Source organism: Mizuhopecten yessoensis, unplaced genomic scaffold, assembly GCF_002113885.1.
Source record: "Mizuhopecten yessoensis strain PY_sf001 unplaced genomic scaffold, ASM211388v2 scaffold3621, whole genome shotgun sequence".
NCBI lineage: Eukaryota > Metazoa > Mollusca > Bivalvia > Pectinida > Pectinidae > Mizuhopecten > Mizuhopecten yessoensis.
The window spans coordinates 1,035,728-1,058,895 of record NW_018405136.1 but is presented as its reverse complement, the minus strand read 5'-3'; the positions used below and the strand labels follow the sequence as shown (position 1 = coordinate 1,058,895).

Sequence of the window (23,168 nt, the reverse complement as noted above, 5' to 3'; positions counted from 1 at the left end):
TCCTAGTACACTCTTAGGATAAAACACCTAAAGAAAATGTCGCAGAATGCATATACAAATCGGATGCAAAAACTGCGACGAATCGCATATTGGAGAGACGCGATGGCGATTTTGGGTCCGCTTTGGTGATCACCGGAAAGATATGGAAACCCTAGAAGGTAAGAAATTCACCAGATCAAAAAGGAAGTAATCGGAGACCCAGATAAATAAATCGGCAATCACAGACCATGCCACACAGAAAAATCATGATTGACTGGGATAACTCCAAAGTATTGGAAAGAGCGAGCAATCTGTTCAAGAGACAGATAAAGGAAGCCATCTGGATACGCCGTAGTGGGCACGTTCTAAATCGAGATGAGGAGACTCATAGACTCTCGCACATCTATGACCAAGTATTGAACAAAGCGTAGCTGAATCGAGTCATTTCGGTACACATATAACAATTATTGTCCAAACGCTTACAGAGTAGCCGAATCATTTGTCTGATGAATTTGACAGTGTACATACCGTTCTAGTCATCGAAACGTCACATAGAAACTCGTATTGGTTATGTAAAAAGAACTTTTCATGATCCACTTCCCCTTGCCAAAATAATATATCTTTGAACTGGAAAAATCTTTTACCGACTTGAAAATACATTTAATAGCTTGCGAAACTCTTTATAAATAGGGTAAAAAGTATATTAACCTACAATAAACAACAGTGATCTTTTAGCAAAATTGCAACGGTGCCTGACCACGATTCGAACTGTGGACCTTCAATGTAAATACGATCGCTCTACCAAACTGAATTGTTGGATCAGCGATACTTCTCTGGTCCAGGCCAACTACGTATACATTTTGATTTTGATAATTATAAATATCTTTCCTTATTTTCATTTATGTATGTATGTTGTTATATATGTTTATGAAATTGCATTTCATTATTTTGCCTGATTACTTTGTTACATTGATTTTGTTCATTAAAAAATTACTATACCAGGCTGCATGTCATGAAATTTTGTATAATTTATAATTTAATCAAATGCGGATCCTTTTCACAGTTAACACGATTTCCTTTTAGGTAACCCCCATCACCTATCCCCGCCCCTACCCCACCCCACCCCCTTCCTTCTCCACCCTCTCCATCTCCCGTCCCCCAAAACATATTTGTACACTATATGTACAAAAAATCACAAAATATCCCTGCGCAAGGCTCATCACTCATTGTGTCCTGCTTAGAATACAAACTTGAAAACTGTCAAAACCACTAGAATAGATATTGTTGAACAATTCTATGTAAAGAAAACTGTACATATCTGTCATAGATCAGACAGGAAACATTATTTGATAACTGACCTGAAATGTCCGTATGCACTACATTCTACAGGAAGTGTGGTCTGAGGCCATGTACCCATTTCAGCTTATTTTAGAGATTTTTTCGCGTTATTATGATATCGCGCTAAATTAAGATTTTATGCATGCATATTTTTTTTTGCACGAAATTAATCATAGTACTTATACATGTAAGTAGGAATGCGATAATAAAAATAATATTAATTCGAGGTTCTTATATACTCCTTTATCACAACCTAATTCGTAGGTCGTCTCAAAGCGGTTCACAAAATTTTTATCCGTGGTTATAGGGCCTTTGCAACCAGCCAATACATTTCTCAACTCCCTGGGGAGCATACAGCCGGAGCTGTCGTTTCGGCGCTAACAGCTAGCATTCAACAATTCTAGCACTGCCCAACCATGTACTCATTTACAGCTAAGTAGACTGGAACAAGTGGAGTAAAGTGTCTTGCTCAAAGATACTACACAGTGCCGTGACGTGACTCGAACCCGAAACCATTCGGTCACGAGCCCGGCGTCCTACTACTAGACTACCGTGCCTCCTCGATAATGCACTAAAGTTTGAGTCACTTAAAATGCTATTTGTACAGGTCTGTTTATAATCACTGTAGTCTTTGATGAAACTGTATTGTATGCGATGCTTACATGGTTTTACCGAACTGGCTAAATCCTTTCCGCAGGAGATCTTAATACAATCTAATTAGGATAATGACCATATTCGGTACGTCTAATGCATCTCCTAGACGGATCAATTTGTTTCATTCATTTTTTTTTCATGATTTTTTTACGCTGCTTTAACAGAGTCAGGTCAGGTTGTAAACGTATTTTGTTGAAAGGAATGACCAAAATAACGTTCCAGAAGTCAGCTGGAATATTTATATGGCTTTCTTTAAAATCCTAATCGTACAAGCACGGACTTAGATAGCTAATCTAATTCCGTAATCCAAGTGATCAAAATTATTAGAGTTAAAAAAAAATCTTTCTTAATAATTCCATTTTCTAGAGACGGGGGCCAGGAGCGTACGTGAGCCCAACCCCTGGAGTATCGAGGATGTGGAATGCATTACTCCAATTATTTTTTTACAAATCCAGTTGTTCAGTTCTGTATTTGCGCACGTTTTACAATAAATAGATTACAGCCAACTCGATTCAGAGCCCCAAAAAACAAACTGAACCTCGTTCAATATCGATCTAACTTTATAACCTATTTTTACATTGAACTGTCGTTTTCGTTATCAAGGCGGAAAAAATGAGCATCGACACGTTTTCACCTCACAACCAGGGAGGCAATTCTCTTTTAATTTGATATTGTCAGTATTAAGATTGTTATTGCTGTGGACCTCGGTTCACAGTATTAGTCTCTTAGACTTGCTATATCACTCTGCAGGTTATCAGACGAGGCGACTAACGTGGGAACTATTGCAGAATCTGGTGTTTTATCTATGACGTTCACTAAGGATTCTTTGAAGAAACCGAACTAGTTCCGTTGTCCCTTTACAACACTGAGAACCTCTATTTTTCTTTAGCTCATCTTCTCTTTTTTTATCAGTGTGTCTCTAGACCTGCTCTATCCTTCTGTAGTGCGTCGTACGAGGCGACTGATGTGGGACCTTTTGCAGAATCGTGGATTTCACTGAAAAAACATTGAAGAAATCGAGTTATGTTGCCCCCTTCGCAACTCTCGGAACTTTATTTTTGTTTCTTTCTATCTCATCTAATCTTTCTTTCATCAGTGTGTCTCTAGACTTGCTACATCCTTCTGTATTTTATCATACGAGGTGACTAATGTGGGACTTATTGGAGAATCGGGGGTTTCATCTCTGTCTTTCGCTAAGGACACATTGGTAAAAAAACACCTTTTTTTATATCATGGTCTCTTTCTTTTGATCTTGTGTCTCTATGTATCCTCCCTGATATGACCTTGGCCCACTTGTAGAAAACATCTCAAAGATAAGGAAAATCTCAAGCAATGTATTGTCTATGGGAAATCTTGAGGAAATCTCAAGAATTGAGATGTTTAATACAAGTGGATCCTTGGGTGTTAAGAGGACGTCATTCCTCAAGAACAAAAAAAACAGAAAAAAAAATTGTTCTGCATGAATCTAAATACAAGACAACATTGTATAGCCGAGGCTAATCTACATCACTGGTTTAATGTTTAACGCTTATCCCACACATTGAGCTTTACATTTCATTGGGCGTTGATAGAACTGTAGTTTGGGATTTTTCTACATGTTGAGGCACAGACAGACAAGAAAATGCAATCAAAATTGATCTTCTGTTGCACTGATAGCAACATACGTTTTTTGCTTCCCCTTTTTTATTACTTATGTTTGCAAACGTCTTATCTGCTAATATTTTTTCTTTTAGCCATGGTGTTAAATCACTATATATATACTGCCACTGTTTTAGGGAAAAGACAATTTTTTTTAATTCAAATTGTTCCATTCAGCCATTCGCTCCACAATCAAGTCAATTTTTCTAGATAAAACATCATGAAATATTCATCATGTACCGTAATTAAAAATAACATTTCCCTATGAACTAAAAAAAAAACCCAAAAAAACCCAGTTAAATGATTTTATATCATATTTATTTTAATTGATTAACAGTAGTATTGGACAAAAGTTAAGAAATTAAAGAATTATATCACAGAAAAATCAACATCACAGATTATGGACAAAGCGTAGACATTTAAATGCATCACAACGCATATGCTGGTAACCACAGGGACTTGCAAATTTGTTACACAGTATTGGACTAAAACTGATGTGATACAGAGTAACATTGGACATGCTGAAGATTTATATCGACGCTTGGTGGAAAGGCAATTAATTCCTTAATGTTGTTTTAGCTAAGTGTTGATTTAAACCTTCGACACACTAAATATCACCCACTCAATATCATGATAGGTCCAAAAATACTTTCTGTAACAAATTCTCAGGTCCCTGTGCTATAGTAACTACATAACTAGCCAAGTGTCGTTTACTGATGACTCAGGCTCTCATCACCCTCAATAATAAAGACTTGAATCACAGAGAATAAGGACTATTGTAAATAAAAATAAAACACACAGCCTCCTCCTAAAATTGATGTGAAACTTTACATATATGTAAATAGCATTCAGTAGTGCTCAGTGCTTTAGATTTGGCAGAATGTATTTTGACAGAACTCGTATAATGAGAGCATAGTAAATATAAAGAAATATAAATTTTTGACATCTAATTCAAATATTTAACTCACATACAGTAAGCACTGTTATAGGAGCTATTGAATAATATACATGTGCAGTTTGAAAACATAAATCAAGTCGATCTTGTGGATTACCTCCCCTTTGTATTGTCTATGTACACATGTTGTAATGGACACGGGGGCTAGGTACAACTTAAATATTACTCATATGATGAAACGGTGCTGTTCCTATAATTTAATATTTATAATAATCACGTGTCTTTTCCTTGTGGTGCACAAAATGTCAAAAAAACATACAAAGTCACAATGTATGATTTCTGTGACCTATTAAATTAGAACACACACACAAATACATGATATAAAAATATGATTAATTTGATTAAAATCAAACATGGTAAGTTAATGTTCCACAGTGTTCCACATATACTAGAGGACCAAGGTTCAGTGGTACCTTCTTAACCCTTTCACCACTGCAGACCATAATGGACTCATCCAGATCAAAGCATGATAGAGTCCACTAAAGTTGCATAGGGGTGAAAGGGTTAACTTACCACTGAAATACATAAAGATTGATGAAGAGCTTTATCATGGTGCTAATAGCTTGACAAATTTCATTGATGCATTGAAATGTGTGTACCATAATAAGCATATGGAATATAATGATTATTTTCAAATTTTTGTGTGGCAAATTTATCTTTTTGCAATAAGAAAGGCACTTTTAAAACAAGTATTCTGCAAAAGTCTTCTTTTTTTGACAGTGCATAATTTTTACAGATTGGAAGGATAGATATAGTGAGATCTCTTTCAGGCCTTAGTTGCCAATTCAAAAGCAAAGTTTGAAATAACCGAGTACGTCGTTAAAAAATAATGATCTCTGTTAATTTTTTTTTTTTTAAATGGATTCGAACTTGAGTAAATGACATTGTGATCTGAGTTTATCCTGTCTCAGCCAACTAGCTGATAAATATAAGTCACTGAAACCTGAAAACCATACAAAGGTTACTTAGCATAATAAAAACACAGAAATAATGAAAGACATTGTGTATATAAAACAAAGGACAAATATAAAGAGATGATTTATCCTCGAATACTAAAATTCATGGAAAACATTTTAAGAACCTTCATTCTCAGAAAATACATATCCATCAGATAATTAAACAGTAAAATGCCTCATCAACTCATTCCCCCCTTCAGAGACATTTGAACTCTTCCAATTCAAATGTTGGAATAGTTCATTTTGAAATTTCTGGGGCGAATTAGTTATAAGGTACAAAACTTATTTGGTTTAAACACATTTATAAATATCCCATTAGGTCAGTATATTTATTTGATATTTCTGTTTTTGATTAAAAATTGGTCAAATGGACTACAATATATTGTACTTGTTTAATTTTACATCCACTTTGATAAAAAATATATACTGTAAGCATACAAATCTTGGCACACTCATATTTTAGAGCATTATTAGATTTAAACAGATTGGCACTTTGATGAATTGGCGCATCCACAAAATATGCCATAAAAAACAATATACAGGGATTTTTAATTAGCACAATGTTTAACTCATTCACCCTTACATATTTACACTGGACTTGCCCAGTCTGTGATTGGGTAAGGTTCAAATGTGACTTTAGGGGTGAATGGGTTAAAGCCTGAATATTGCTAAAATAAGACTATCGCTATAATTTGTATGTTTACAGTACTAAAATGACCCTTATCACCATAATACTGAACTGTATATAAGTTTAAAATACTATAACTAATTGTATATAGCTATGATTAATTCATTCACCCCTGAAATGTCATAATGGACTATTCCAACCATTGGATTGGAAGAGTTCAAGTGTGTCTTCAGGGGTGAATGAGTTCATGTATCAAATATGAAAAAATAAACTCTTTAAATAAAACAATATAAAGATTTATACAACAAAGCCATATGAAATCTTTTGGTGACAAAATTAGCTTACAAACATTGTTAAATACAGTACATGATTAGTGAGTATGGCTACCCCTCATTTTTGTAATGCAAGGGTTCCTTTCCAGATGCAAACATCTTCTCTGCAACATAGGAATATGTAACGATAGAATTGAAGGCTTGTGAAGCTACTGACCAATCTAATACAAATGATATCTTCACATCGCTCCCGTTTACGTGATCAATCAGTAAATTGGAGATCTAATTTTAATTTTATTGAAAACTGAGTAACTGCCAGGTTGATACCTGTCCTTTGAAACTTACACCGGGGTGATAGCCAGATTCAAAGCTTATCGATTTGTTGGATCAAACAAGTCTACTGGTATCATCCACGTTGTGGCACATCCAGAGCCTTGAATTTGGCCATGACATAAAATGCTTAACACTTTCACCACTGTAGACCATAATGGACTCTTCCTAATTAATGCATGGTAGAGTTCACTCAAGTTACATAGGGTTGAAAGGGTTAAGGGAGCAGAGAAGATATATGTATCAGGAACCCTTGTACATGTATTCCAAAAACAGGTTAAGGTAGTTAAATAAAGTTTACAATAAACATATATATATATAACACGCCCAGAGCCTTATAAAATATTTAATAAATCCCATTTTCCAAATTCCCCAAAACAATATTACATTATTTAGTTACTTTGGGCAATAATTAGTAGATTCATTAATTCTATAATCTATTTTCGAAACTATTAACTATTAATTGCACAAGATATAAATACTGTATTCTTTCTTCAGCTAGCCACTCTTTAATAAATGCTCATAAAATCACTTGGCAAATTCATAATTAAAACAAATCATATTTAAAGACAATATAAAACTGTTGACTTCTTAGAAAAAAATCTGAAAGAAAAACATCCTATTTTTGTATAAATAGAAAAAAAAAAACACAGTAAAGAAATAAATCGAGCACTCACCAAATATGGGCTTATCAAAATATCATATTTTATCTACTGCCTTATGTCTGAGAATACTTGCTCACTCAGATCTTGAAAGTCAGTAAGTCAAATTTTGAAAAAAAATAATGCAAAATTTGTGAAATTGAAAAAAAAATAGAAATAAAAATAATCTGCACAACATCCTAATTTCACAAGCCATGTTTGGTCTATGACTTTAGTCTGAACCTGATCAGAATGAAGCTTTCAAGGATTATGGTCATAATTTTTAATAATTTCATATTTTACGATAAATAATGCAATAAGGGTAGGGTCTGTAAAAAAAAATAAAAAAATTCTAGTACATGTACATCTTTTAGGATCCCTGTACCTGTAAAATACTTTGACTGTAACTCGGAAACATTTTTACCTGCATGATAACAGTGGTAATAAAGAAATACATCCGTCTCAATTGGCACAAAAATTAAAACTGCTCTATGTTAATATTCAGCCAAAATATTCACATTTATGTAAACTGAATATGTATTTGTATGAATAAAAAACAAATTGATGGGCCGGTGTCAAGCCTGCTGGCTAGTTATTTCTAACATGCACCTTAGAAATGAACTTGAAAATAATATTTTTGTGATATGGACTCTTAAATATATTTTCAATTTGCACAGCAATGCTTACAGAGAAAACATTTCACCGACCCTGTACAAAGTTCCATTTCCTTTGGGATGATAATGACATGCTGTGCATTTGGAATCGGTTCTAGGATACATATATTTAAAAGCATTCAAAGACATACTTTTTTTTTCACTCAAAAGATTCTCTTTAGCCTATTCACAAGAATCCTAGCTGAAGACATTTCAGATGATTTGATGAAATTACATGATGACAGTTCTAAATTGAAATATTGATATATATTAAGAAAAAGTGATTTACTCATTATAGTATCGGTAAAGAACAGCAGTATTTTATACTGATATTTCCAGAGGCAGTTACTAGAAAAGGGAGATAACTTTTCTCTCTCTTGTCAGAAAATTTTCATTATCTGTTCAGACTTGAGATAACAAGTTTTGTGATGTTTCTTTTAACTTTTATACTCTTTACTTTAAGATGAATTATTGATATAGAAATAATTAATTTATTCATGAAACCTCCAGTACAGAACAGCAGCATTTTATACTGACATTTCCAGAGGCAGTTTCTAGTAAAGGGAGACAACTTTGTTTTTCCCATCAGAAAATTTTCAGCATCTAATCTGCATGAGGTAACAAGTTTGCGATGTTTCTTTTCACTTTTATACTCTTTACCTAATAAAATGTGAAACACAATCTTATCGAGTATTAAAGCACGATTTACTACAAATGTATTCTAAAATGTTGTTTCCAGACGAAAAATTTGTTAAATTTTGAAAGTTTTCTGTTTCTTGTGTCAAGGTTTGAGTGTAGAGAAACACGAAATGACACATTTTGAAGGACTGTCACATGAAGTTATTCAGTCACAGACTAAAAACCCTTTATTTAGTGTGAGGCTATCGCCTTGGCCCGCTGTTGTCTCAGAATTTCCTGCTGAGCCAGAAAAATCTGAGCGCGGCATGCTTTAACCTTAGGCTTCTGGAATGTGTCCCTGTAGACAGTATCAAATACAATGTCACCGTCCTGACTGACAGCTTTGTGCTCGGGACGGAAGTCCTTAGTTTCCACTATGCCCTTGGGGACAAAAGAATCCCTGGTCACGCTAATGCCTCCAAATTTGGAGACTGGTTGGACATTTAAATTCTCGTGAAAATCTCCGTAACGGACACGTTTCTGCGTTCCCCAGTTCTTCAGGAATTCTTTGCTCGTGGTCTGGTCATCAAACCGTTGGCTACTCTGGACGTAGTTCGTTCCCGGGGCAGATGCTCGTCGTAGGAAGTTCATCGGGATGTCAATGGGGACAAAATCTTTCTGTAAAGGAGATGAATTTAACATACATTAAGAAATTCATCAGAACAGATTTTTTTCAGTGGGAAATGATTTTGAGATTTAGAAATGGTTGGCGATCCTCAATTTAGTTGTTGTTTTTAAAGTTTTATTCAATATCTCCAAGTGTACTTCGAATCATGGTTTTCACTTGTTAATTTTTTTTTTTACTCTAGCTAAGCTCCAATCAGACCCGTGAGTCACTCTCATTTTCTGACCGTCTTTCTCTTATTCTAGGCTGAGTCTGATATTTACCTCTCTACTCTTCTCTCTAACTTTATATTCTCTAACAAATAACAGCAATTTCTTTTATATCTCTGATCTCTAGATTTCTCTTAATATATATCTATCACTATTGATTCTATGAAATGTCCCCTTTGGCACCACCTGACCTTGACCTGCATTTTTTTTTATTATTTTGCAGAATGGGTGCCAGTCTGTAAGGATTGCTATTAGCTCTATCCCAAGGCTATAGGACACGCAAAAATTATAACAAGCCATTCAGATTGATATAATATGTCTCACCTGTTCCCCTTTGACCATCAATGCACATATTGTTGAAATAAATTCAATGTAGACGGCATTTGAAATGAAACTAACTTAAACCAAGAGCTTAATGTTGATGGAGATGCTGACAAAGTCAATGGACCGTGAAAAGTAGACTGAACAAGCGGAGTAAAGTATGTTGCTCAAAGATGCAACACAGTTCCGTGACTCGAACACCCAACCTTTAGGTCACGAGCCCGGCGTCCTACCACCAGACTACCGTGCCTCAATGCTGAAATTATATTGAGTTAGTACTACTGACTGAATACAGGATTTATTAAAGCATTCACCCCTGAAATTTTATAATGAACTATTCCAACCTTTGAATTGAAAGAGTCCAAATGTGTCTTTAGAGGTAAATGAGTTATTTTAGACTCAATTTAGAGATTTTGGACAGATATGTGATATTACCTTGTGTGAAGTTTCTGTAGTAAATTTCTCTGTAGGTGGGATGTACTCATCAGAATCAAACCTGCAGGGTTTTACCATCGGGTTCTGAACGACATCGTGTCCTTTGTAGATCGTCCTCTGTTCTGTATCAAATGCCCTCCTGTGGAAAACAGCACCACCAAGATGTTTAAAGGTTTTAAAAAGAAAATATCACTATTTTACTTAAAGGTAACAAAATTTAACAAGAGGCCCAATGGGCCTGCATCGCTCACCTGGTATTAATCTCACACTTGTAACCTTAAAAGTGGACTAAAATAAAGCTACAGGCAAAAATTCAAAAGATTTAAACAAATTCAACCCCTGTGACTTTGGAAGTTAACAAAGTCATTATGTTGAACAAACTTTAGACTTTAGACCTAGACCTTTTGTTTAATGAGATTAGGTCATTGAGAGGTTGACAGCCGTTCATCCAAGCATGCTACTGGCCAAATACCAATATTTTGGCTTTTTGGTTATTTAGAAGAAGTTGTTAAAAGGTTGAATACATTTCTGACTCCTGTGATCTTAAAAATTAAGCCAATGTCATTCATTTGAACAAAGTTGGTAGCCCTTCATGCCAAGCTACTGGCCAAATATCACCCTGGGCCTTTCGGTTATTGAGAAGAAGTCGTTTGAAATTTTTTAAACATATTTGAATATAAGTCAACATCATTCATTTTAACAAACTTGGTAGCCCTTCCATCCAAGCATGCTACTGGCCAAATACTTGGCTTCTTGTGCTTCTCACTTGGCCCTTCCGGCCAGCTGGTGAGCTAAAAATGAAATAATTATTTTTCTGCCAATAAAATACTTCAAATCCAGTTACACCATCTTGAAATATTTTACAGTATTAAAATTGAAATGGAGTTGCAGATCCAATTGTAAGGAAATACAAATAAAATATTATATTATATATTCATACTGAAAAATGACAAATTGAATTGTTTCTGATACAATCACTACTAATAAAGACTAGATATGTGCAGGTTTTTTGTAAAATGATATAATAATGTAATTTGACTCAGAATCCACAGACTAACAGGTACATGTGTTAGGGTTGTATATATAGGTTTATCTAGCACAACCAGTAATATGTTTGTGTGACATTTGGATGACCAGTACATACTATATATACACTATCATCTTCATCAGAAAAACCAGAAGATTTTGAGATGTTTGGATAACAGATTTTTCTGATGAAGTTGACAGAGTACATATTGTGCTTCTCATTGAAACATATCACACATAACATTGCACCAGTTGTGTTACATAAACCTGCAGACAATTGCACCGCTTGTGTTACATGAACCTGTCTACAATTTCACCGGTTGTGTTACATAAACCTGAATACAAATTTATATTTACCAACCTGAAGAAAATGTTTAGAAACATGCGAATATCTACTGGTACATTGATAGCAACTAGTGATATAAAAAAAGTAGCACTATTGCCATATTTCACAATATGTAGTGTAAACAACATAACAAAACTTATATAATATAATATATACTTTGAACAGACACTGTAAGCTTCTATTATATAATATATACTTTGAACAGACACTGTAAGCTTCTATTATATAATATATACTTTGAACAGACACTGTAAGCTTCTATTATATAATATATACTTTGAACAGACACTGTAAGCTTCTATTATATAATATATACTTTGAACAGACACTGTAAGCTTCTATTATATAATATATACTTTGAACAGACACTGTAAGCTTCTATTATATAATATATACTTTGAACAGACACTGTAAGCTTCTATTATATAATATATACTTTGAACAGACACTGTAAGCTTCTATTATATAATATATACTTTGAACAGACACTGTAAGCTTCTATTATATAATATATACTTTGAACAGACACTGTAAGCTTCTNTCTAGGCCTTGGTTATTCATAGGAAGTGGTTTAAAGATTTTTAACGTAGTTGGCCCCTGTGGCCTTGAATAGAAGTCAACATCATTCAATTTAACAAACTTGGTAGCACTTCATGCCATACTATGCTACTGGTCAAATACCATCACCCTTGGCCTTTTGGTTATTCAGAAGAACTTGTTTAAAGTGAAAAGTTGACACTGGACAGAGGACGGACCAAGGCATAAGCTCATTTGGCCCTTCCAGCCAGGTGAGCAAAAAGGAAATAATTATTTTTCTTCAAATCCAGTTACACCATTGTGAAATATTTTACAGTATTAAAATGGAAATGGTGATACAATCACTGCTAAAACAGACTAAATATGTGCAGATTTTTTGTAAAATGATATAATCATGTAATTTGACTCAGAATCCACAGACTAACAGGTACATGTGTTAGGGTTGTATATATAGGTTTATCTAGCACAACCAGTAATATGTTTGTGTGACATTTGGATGACCAGTACATACGATATATACACTATCATCTTCATCAGAAAAACCAGAAGATTTTGAGATGTTTGGACAAAAGAGTTTTCTGATGAAGGTGACAGAGTACATATTGTGCTACACACAACATTGCACCGGTTGTGTTACATAAACCTGTATACAATTTCACAGGTTGTGTTACATAAACCTGCATACAATTGCACCGGTTGTGTTACATAAACCTGTATACAATTTCACAGGTTGTGTTACATAAACCTGTATACAATTGCACCGGTTGTGTTACATAAACCTGTATACAATTTCACAGGTTGTGTTACATAAACCTGTATACAATTTCACCGGTTGTGTTGCATAAACCTGTATACAATTTCACCGGTTGTGCTACATAAACCTGAATACAAATTTATACTTACCAACCTGAAGAAAATGTTTAGAAACATGCGAATATCTACTGGTACATTTATAGCAACTAGTGATATAAAAAAGTAGCACTATTGCCATATTTCATAATATGTAGTGTAAACAACATAATAAAACTTATATAATATATACTTTGAACAGACACTGTAAGCTTCTGTTATATAAACTTTATCTATTTTACAACAATTATAAAACAGGTTATCAATACAAGCTAATCTATTGATAATGTTTGAAGCATAGCCATTCTATCAGTGTCTTTTCTACCTAAATTTCACAACAGTCTACACAGGCAAATTTTGTTCACGTGAATCTCACATGAAATTCTTTGAATTAAGATTTCATGTGAATTTCAACAAAATTTGCCCATGTACTCGTAAATGAATTGAGAAAATAAGCCTGATTTTAATTAAAATTTGGAAGAAATTCCTATTTTTTTTTTTAATTTGGGAAAATAAAGGTGTTTTTTTTGCGAGAGGAAGTAGCCTGTATTCTGCTATTTAACCAAGAAACAATCACTATCTATTTACCAAATTTGCTGTAGTAAAGACAAAATGCTCTTTAACAATTGAAAGGAAACTAAATTAAAAATATCAGAAACAGAACGAAAAGAGAATTGTTTTTTGCATGATTTTTTATATTTTTTTATATTTGTTTTTGCATAATGATTCCAAAAATATCATTGCAATACCCGGTATGGTTTAAACAAATCAGTTATAACAATAATACAGCAGGATGCTAAATGCAGCAAATATGGTATATTAATTCAATACAAACATGCTTTAGATAAACTGACGAGGTCTCGGCCAATGGGTTTTTCAAAGTCTTTCTATTTACAAGTCATAAAAAAGTAAATTTTCAACATATATCTCAGAAATATCTGAAAATTAACAAAACACTAATGCAGATAATCATTTTTAATTCCTGTATATGTTGTTAATTTCGTCTTTAATATCAATTAAAACTTATTATTGAAAATATTGAACGAACCCGGTAACACAATTTCCGAAATGAAAAAAAAAAAAATACATTTAAATGTTGAAGTTTTTTTCTAAATTTCAATTTTAAAGTTTTAAAATAGAAAGTTCTTACCGACACACTATTCTTCTATTGTGTTTAATCCTTAAAACCCTTGTTGGCCATACTTACTTGTTGTCAAACCTGAGATCAATAGTCGAAGGTGCAGGACATGCAGGTCGCATGCGAGTGGGCATTCCGTTCGAATATCCTGGGAAGTCGGACATGGATTGGGTTTGCTTTTGGAACGTCCCTAATTTTTTAGATATTTCAATTTTTGGCTTTTGATAGAAGGCATCAGCCCTGTGGTGGCCGTCAATTTTCTTGTAGGTATCGTTGTGGGTGGTATCCATGAAATGTTCCCCTAAAAAGGCACAACGTAAGTTCCCTCCTTAATTTAAATGATTCTGTTAATTTTTTGTTTCATTTCTTCAAATTTTCCATTAAGGTACCCTGTCCCACTGCAGTTTTTTTCTTTCTATACACAGTAATCTCCCCTTAAGTTCCGTTTTGATATAACTGTAGCACAGTTTGGCAAGGCCACTAATTAATACGAAGACCAGGCAGCTCAATCGGTTACAGCGATAGTGTAACAATCTGAAGTTGAAGATTAAAATTGCAGTCTAGCACCGTTGATTTTTGGCACTCAGACGTTGATGTATATTTTAGAATGTTTATTTCTGCTTTTTTTTCAGTTAAAGACTGCATCAGGATCATAAAACTATGAAACCTGATCTGTCTCAATAGCTCTATATATTAGATCTGAATTTGTTTGGACGTCTGGAACATTTTAACTCATTCACCCCTGAAGACACATCTGACCTCTTCCAATTCAATGGTTGGAATTTCATCTTTGCGTATTGCAGAGTTATCTTAAATTCTCTTGTAAGCAGGTATTGATTGTTACGTCATTGTTTTGTGTGAGTCGTTTTCCCAAAAACTGATGACGTTACTCTCACAAACTAATGACGTAACAATCAATACCTGCTCACAAGAGCAGATAACTCGAGCTCTGCAATACGAAAAGACGGAATAGCTCATTATGAAATTACAGGGATAAAATAGTTAAACTGAAATTGATTTAATTGCCTTTAACTCATTCACCCCTGAAGACACGTTTGAACTCTTCCAATTCAAGAGTTGGAATAGATCATTATGACACTTCAGGGGTGAATGAGTTAAAGCTTGTATTGTGTGTGGCCAATTAAGGACCATGTGATCAGTGGCGGTAGCTATGGCTCTAAAACCGTTGTCAAGGAAGACATGGAACACTACAGGTGTTTTACGTACTAATCTGATGGAGCAGCATGCAAATGTGTAATACAAAGCATTCAGTGAAGCGTGTTCATCCATTGTGTGTATATATATACATGTATATATCAATACATCAACAATATACATTACAACATACATAAACATTTTTTTTTCAATGTGTGATAAAGTTACAAATAAGATAAATCTGAATTTGATTCGCAGTAGTCATTAAAGTACTTAATAAATTATTCTATAAAGCATTATATATGATATCATTATATTATACAAAGCATTCTGTAAAATACTCCATGACATATACTTTTACATATTCTATAAAGTGTTATATATAATATCATTATATTATATACGAAATATTACGAAGCAATCTGTAAAATACTCCATGAAGTAAACTTTTACATATTCTATAAAGCATTATACATAATATCATTATATTATACGAAGCATTCTGTAAAATACTCCATGACATATACTTTTACATATTCTATAAAGTGTTATGTAAATTATTCTATAGAGTATTCTATAAATTTAGTGTTTTGTAAAATATTATACCAAGTATTCTATGAATTATATTCTAAAGTATATTGTATTCTATAAAAAGTAACTGGAAAGTATTCTATAAAGTAATCTATAAAATATTTCATAAAATATTCTGTAAAAAAATCTCTAAAACACTCTGTTTAGTATTTCATAAAGAATTCTATTCTATGAGTTAATTTGTAAAGTATTTTGTATTCTAAAATATTTTTGTTTAATGTGTCTGTAAAGTAATTTAAAGAATATTCTATAAAGTAATCTGTAAAGTATTTTATAAAATAATTTATAAAGTATTCTGTATAGTGACTTATTACTTACCTTCCATTGTAATGTTAGCCTTGTCCAGTCTGACAGCATCCGGTCTTTGCATGAATTCTCCTTTGAAAACTGCCATTGTTTCGCTCTTGTTCTTGTTCCGGGGTTGGCTCTTAGTGTTGGGGAACAATATCGATCCTATAACGTTAAATATTCCAGATTAAACAATCATTTTCTTTAACTCATTCACCCCTGAAATTTCACAATGAACTATTCCAACCTTTGAATTCGAAGAGTTCAAATATGTCTTCAGTGGTGAATGAGTTAATGACATATTTGTGTCCACACAATTAAATATGGCTTTTCCTTGTCTTGTACTTTAAGTTGAATGTTTGCGGTTCAAATAACCTTAGGATGGGCAGTTGGGAGGCGCAATGGAAGGGGCACTTGAATTGCCTTTCACCAAGGCGGCAGGGGTTCGATTCTGAGATTGAACTTGAACAGGTATGGGGTCACTTGCCCAACCACATGGGTTTTCTCCGGGTATTCCAGTTTCTTCCCACATTAAGACCCATGGGCGCTAACATTCGGGGAAGCAAGATTGAATAATATAAGTTTGTAAAAACTTGTTTCATAACCGTTGTTATATAAATAAAATTTATATATAATGTATAGCTAGAATTTCAGTGCCTTTAAACTTTGGAGTTACAAAACTTTTATAGATGTTTTTTTCCATATATTTGTATCAAACCTGACATAAAACATTTGTAAAAATGCATCCCAATAGATCTGGAAAAGTGGAAACGAATATGAAATATTGCCAGGAGTAACAATAATTTTGTGCAGAACAATTCATTAATAAGATTTAAAAACAAAATTACCAGTGAAGCTAGGTAGCTCTCCAAACGTGATCGTTGGTTGTCGCACCCATTTCTTAAAATGGTCCTTGTTAGTTGTGTTGTCGTCAAATTTCGCTGAGGAGCTCACATAATTACCAACCGGTTCCATCCCTCGGAATTCCTTAGGAAGCGGTTTATTGATGAACTCAGAAGTGTACGAGGTTTGTATCTCCATAGGGACATCTTGCGCCTCATAGTTGGTTTCCTAAAATAGTGTACGACTCATTTAGTATACCAGCTAGGCTTAAATGAAAAAGTGTTCCAGCTAAGATTTGAAAAGGGCAGGGCACTGACAAGAAAGAGGACACTTTTTATCATGCAATTCGTTCTCTAAAGGACACGTCAGAGGTTTTTGTTGCAAGCAAGTTGATAGTTACTCAATAAAGTTCCAAAGTATATCTAGCCATATTGTTTATTAATATTTCACTTAATGTATTATCTACATATCATGCTACTTTCGACTATAATTTATTCCTGATTTCTATTACTGTAAAAACGTGTGTAATTTGCATGTTTTTTTGTGTGTTAAAATTAAGTTTGAAGTTGGAGTGCACCATCCTCAATATCCAGGTTTTACGCTCACTTTCGCTCTCTGCATCCCTGGAATTTGTCATAGGAAAATTGAACGCTCAGTGTGTGCCACCTTGTGTATGAGATGAGAAGACTAGTTTTACCTTTTGATATACCTCAAAAAAATCTCGCAGTCACGTAAGGTAAAAAATAGACAGGCTTTGAATTTGGGCGTCTCTTCTGTGTAATCTTCAAAGGACAGGTATCAGCCTAGCTATTGGTCAGTTTTATTTTACCCGAGACCAATCAAACAGCTGTCTTTGTGCCTTCAATTTTGCTATGACATAGTCCAGGGGTGTAGAGAGTGAATGTGAGCGTAACTCCTGGAGTATCGAGGATGGGGGTGCACAAATTACATAGTTGTATGTTTTTACATAGTTACATAGATGTTTTGATTTTTTTGTTTTTTAAGAAAGATCATCGAATTGCATGGTCCGCCAATCTTGAAAAGATGGGATTTTCTCGGGATCCGTTTGTACACAGAATTTGCTGTCAGATGACCATTTATAACTATTTATTTTTAATTAATCATTAATAAAAGATGAAAAATAGATATTAGGGTCATAATAGGTGTCTTATTATAATTTTCAACTCAAGGTAGAAATCTATGATTAACTACACTATACATTATATATAATTACGTATATAAGGTTTGTGTAAGACAATGAATGTTTATGTAAGTTGGGTGCCGATATGCGCAGGTGTTCAGTCCGATGTTACGGTATACTTCAAACAAAACAAACATCGATATGCATCAGCATAAAAATCTCAAGTTATTAAGTTATAAACAATTACCACATTTAGTAAATAAATAATATGAGAAAGTAGATATTTGTGTCAAAGTTTTGTGTCGGCGGAGGTCAATTTTCCGGTCATTCTGTATATCATTTTTGAGAGAAAAAATGTATGTGCAAAATAGATACGGTAAGTAGAAGTTTTTTTCAGTATTTTCAGCCCAAAAACTACCTGCGCAAATTACAGAGGTTTTTACGGTAAGTTGAATTAGATTTGTGTCCAATGACAGCAAAATATATTATATTTTAATTATAACTTCCGACTTTATAGACTACGGAGTGTTAGTGTATTGGAGCGCAGCCAGGTTTAAGATACCTGAGGTTTTATTATCATGAAACAGTGTGTGGCTTCTAGGGCAGTTTGAAATACTGTAAAGTTCTGAAATTTCGCAGGTTTAATATTTCGCAGTTGTCAAAACTATGAAGTTCTGAGGGATTAAATTGTATGCAAACAGTAACCACGTAACAATATTGTGCCTAGAAAAGTCCTTTTATATTTTGATGGTATTATTTACTTAACCAGTGTTTAATAAAATAACGAAAAAAAAAATTTGAACTGCTGTCTTTTTTCCGTTATTCAGTAGTAAATGGGTAAACAGGTATTTTCTGTTATCTCTGTAAATTCACGGTATTGATATTAGCCGGGTGACGTTTTTCATTATAATAAAATTATATTTTGATGAGTATGATTATAAAATCATAAATTAATACATATCGTACAGGGAAGATACAAGTTTCACCAGAAACTAAACTTTACAGCTGGGCATTAAAGACAGCATTGACAATTTTCAACATCTTACCTCATTCACCCCTGAAATTTTATAATAAACTGTTCCAACCTTTGAATTGGAAGAGTTCATATATGTCTCCAGGGGTTAATGATTCAATATCTCTTTAACTCTTTAATATTTACGGGAACTATGGCCATGGTCCGATCTTTGACTTTAGGATCCTTGAAGTCGTCTCGCTGATTGGTGTCGAACGACATTCGGATGGGTCTGTTGAGTACCTCGTTCACGCCCCCTGGGGAGTCAGGCGGTCGCTTGGAAGATCTCGGGCGGGGCTGTTTTGCAGCCTTGAAAGTTGATTGGTAGTCAGTTTCGGGAAATTGAACCCTTTTGATTCTCCCATGCATTGGATTTCTTGGATGTCGGCGTTTGTGATGCCTGTAATTTAATTTGAATTATTTTTTTTAAATTAACTTTACTAGAATACATATATACCTGTGCAGGTTTGGGGAAAAAGCAGACCTGCCGTTTCTCACTACATGATTGTTTGAGGCAACTAATGTGAGACATCAGTTTTATTTTCACACTCAACAAAAAATTGCTTATTAGATTTCCATTTCAGAATCCCATCAGATTAGTGCAGAAGTTTCAGAAATATCTACATGTATGTTTTGAGAAAACACCACCCTTAGCAGTAAATATTTATAATAAGAAATGAAAAATTCAAGTGAAAGAAAACCTTTTGATAACTATTTTAATTGATTTTTTTTTGTGAACTGTCTTGGCATATTATCAGAAAGCACAAATAAAAACCACCCAAAAGATTCATGGGGGCTTTGATTTTAATTATTCAATATACAATATATTGTGTTGGTTACAAAGAGAATTGGTTCGACATATTCAGTGATGATATTTACCGATGGGATCAGGCGGAACTGATGTGAAATATACTTGTACAAACATATTTCCATATAAATGTATATAGATTTACATCACAGAAAACAGTTTTCAGCCAAATGTTTGTCAACTTTTTATCATGTTTGAATAAGGCAATCCAAAACCCATTAAAAACCAACGGTCCCTGAATTTCAGAATCAATACTCGAGAGTCCACGACCAACTGAAAATTAAATCCGTGGCATTAGGGAAGTGATGGTAAGTGGTCTGGTTTACTATCTGTACTTTGGAGAGCCATTTACATTTTAGGACGGGGATTTAATTTCTAAAGAGTAATTGCTTTTTAAAAATTTGTGCAAACAGTTCAAGTAGTTTTTATTTGTCATAGCTTCCAGAGGTTAAATGTATTCAAAAAAGGTAAACTTAATTAATACAAGTTTAGCATACCTGGTAGTAAAATACTCCCCAAGAAATATCTGTGGATGAAAAATCCATGTCGTAAGTTCAGCTATAGTTAATATATGTTCTCTGCTGAATTTTGTGAATATGAAAATAAGCCTGCGGAAAAGAGTTAAATAACGTATTTCCCTTGAAAAAGTTATATCAATTATTATGTTTAATAAATGTTAATGAGATGTTTCAATTCATCCATTCACGTCTGAATTTCTTAAAAAAAATAACCCATAAAATATGTATCTACCTATATAACAATTTAAAAAAATAAAAAAAATGGGGGTGGGGCAACATTCTTGCAACATCTAAGGGCGTATAAAGACGGCTGCTTTAATGAGGGAAACTCCAGTCCAAAAAGAAAGAGTAGGAAAGTGGGATCCCCATACCACTGCCAAAAACTGAAACTATTGAGCATTTGAAAATATTTTTCGGGCATGATTATAAATTTTGCTGTGATAAATCATTTCTAAAAAGAAATAATAACTTGCAGGACTTTTATGAGAAAAATTAAAAATCAAATTAACAAATTGCAATCAAAAACAGTGTTCCGAGACTAAAAATAATCAGTGGGGCTTGGCCAGGATTCGAACCCTGAACTTCAGATAGTAAAACCATTGATCTAATCAATTGAGCTACCTGGTCAATGAAAGTGTTCAGGTCCAGCAGTGCTACAGTGATATCCAAATGGAAGTTAAGGGGAGAGTATTGTATAAAGGAAAAAACATAGTGCATTGGGACAGGGTTCCTGAAATGTTTGGTATCAGAAGACACAGAGGAAAATTAAACCATTGGGTGGTCGGGTGGTGCAGTGGTTAGCGTGCTGGCCTTTCACCAAGGCGACAGGGTTCGATTCCCCAATCGGATGTATAAAGGTTTAGGGTCACCTGCCCGACCAAGTAAGTTTTCTCCTGGTTCTCCGGTTTCCTCCCATGCTTAGACCCCCCGCGCGCTTACATCTAGCTGGGCCAACAAGAGTGATTAATAATATAAGTTGAAATAACTTGTTTCATTATTGTTATAAAGTTTATTTAAAATTTAACCATAATTCTGCTGGGGAATTCTAAATATACCGTAGGTGATAAAATTTAGCAATATAAGTATGAGCAACCGTATAACGGGTTATTTACGCTGGCTTAAATTTTCATGATTTTGACCCAAAATTTGAAAATTAAGTTTATACATGGAATTATGATTTGGCGATCTATAGACATGTGGTAGAAAAATCCGACCGTAACATATGCTCTTTACATTTTCAAAATTAAAATGTAATGTTAGTGTTTTTTACCCTTTAATATGGGATGGGGCCTTTTTGTCTCATTTCGGATGGAAAATGTACTAGTTGGGAAGGAAATTTCAGGAATTGCAAATTTTGGGAATTACTAAGTATAAATTTATATAAAAACAGTTTCAATTAGGAATGGGAGCCATTTTCGGCCAAAAAAAGACCCAGGAGAAAGCACTATATGTAATATATTTGCATGGCTATTGATATGTAACAGATTTTCAATGAAGTTGCGTGTCAAAGAGAATCTCCCTTTAGCTTGATCAGTGGCGGTTAATGTAAAGTGTCCAGCTGGAGAGTCTGCAGTGGCTGGCTGTTACGGCCAAGGCAGACGAAAGGAAAATACGGTATTCATTTTTTTTAAGCTATAGCTTTTCCCACAATGAGGTATACCCTGGGATGCGCTCACTTGTTTAGCAACGTTGAGCGTGGTGACAGTGGCTGGATTGGTGCTTGCCCACATTCTATATTCGGTAGCAGTGTAATGTCTGGCCGACCCTTTTGTGTATCATGTAAGGCCATGCAGTTCCCAGTGGTTAGGGAAGGTGAATGTTTAGGTACATGTACACAGAGAAAACCCACGAGATTCCCCAGGACATGACTCGGGATGATGCTTCTTTGGACAGGGAATAGTTTGACTTCAGTAAAGGAAGAAGAGGGCAAAATTACTGCTTTAATTACAGGCAAACTAGCATTAACAGCAATGCGCTGTATTATGTATATAACCCTGTTGGATGGGTGTCCGCCCCAGTTCAATGTGACAGCTATAGCATTCCTTTTAGTTCTAATTCCTTTAATAGATTGGTGACTTGGACTTTCCAAATTAACCGTTGGCAGGTAGCATTATTAATACATGGGTCTGCCTCCAATCCTGGGTATGTTAATTATGATAGTCTTTGGGTGATTGCTAAGTACATACTGTAAAGAATGCTAGAGGGAATTTTAGTTCAGGATTAAGACATCTTGGGCGTCAAAGTCTGATGAAGTGGAGAATGTTGATCATGAGTCGCTGGTTTAATCTCCGGCAAAAGCATGCACACATTCTTCCTGCTTCATGGGAAATTAATAAATTGACAAAGCAGGCCATCAAGGTTTCTCCTGCCAAAATGCCAGAATTTTGATATGTTGGCAATCATTGTGACATCTACAATTTTATCTGTCACAATTCTGGTGTTGGCGACTGATTCAAAATATCTGGCTACTGCTGATAAAGCTGAAGTGTGCCATTTGAGTGTACCTTTCATCACTTAATGCCGACATGTCTGGTTGTTACATTATATTTTAATGTCATCATTTTATGATTTAGCCCTCCTCTCCCCCCCCCCCCCCCCCCCCCC

General features: G+C 34.3%; 1 protein-coding gene across 1 annotated transcript in view; it reads right to left on the bottom strand.

Annotated features, from left to right (window-relative positions):
* Positions 1-3,905: 3,905 nt before the first annotated feature.
* Positions 3,906-23,168, bottom strand: part of LOC110447807 — a 19,680-nt gene continuing 417 nt past the window's right edge. Inside the window, exons 2-7 of the mRNA XM_021493743.1 lie at positions 19,386-19,638; positions 17,091-17,313; positions 16,273-16,407; positions 14,278-14,509; positions 10,313-10,451; positions 3,906-9,340 (exon numbers count right to left, since the gene is read on the bottom strand). Coding sequence (XP_021349418.1) covers positions 8,915-9,340; positions 10,313-10,451; positions 14,278-14,509; positions 16,273-16,407; positions 17,091-17,313; positions 19,386-19,638 — 1,408 coding nt within the window. The 3' untranslated portion in view covers positions 3,906-8,914. The remainder of the gene's footprint in view (positions 9,341-10,312; positions 10,452-14,277; positions 14,510-16,272; positions 16,408-17,090; positions 17,314-19,385; positions 19,639-23,168) is intronic.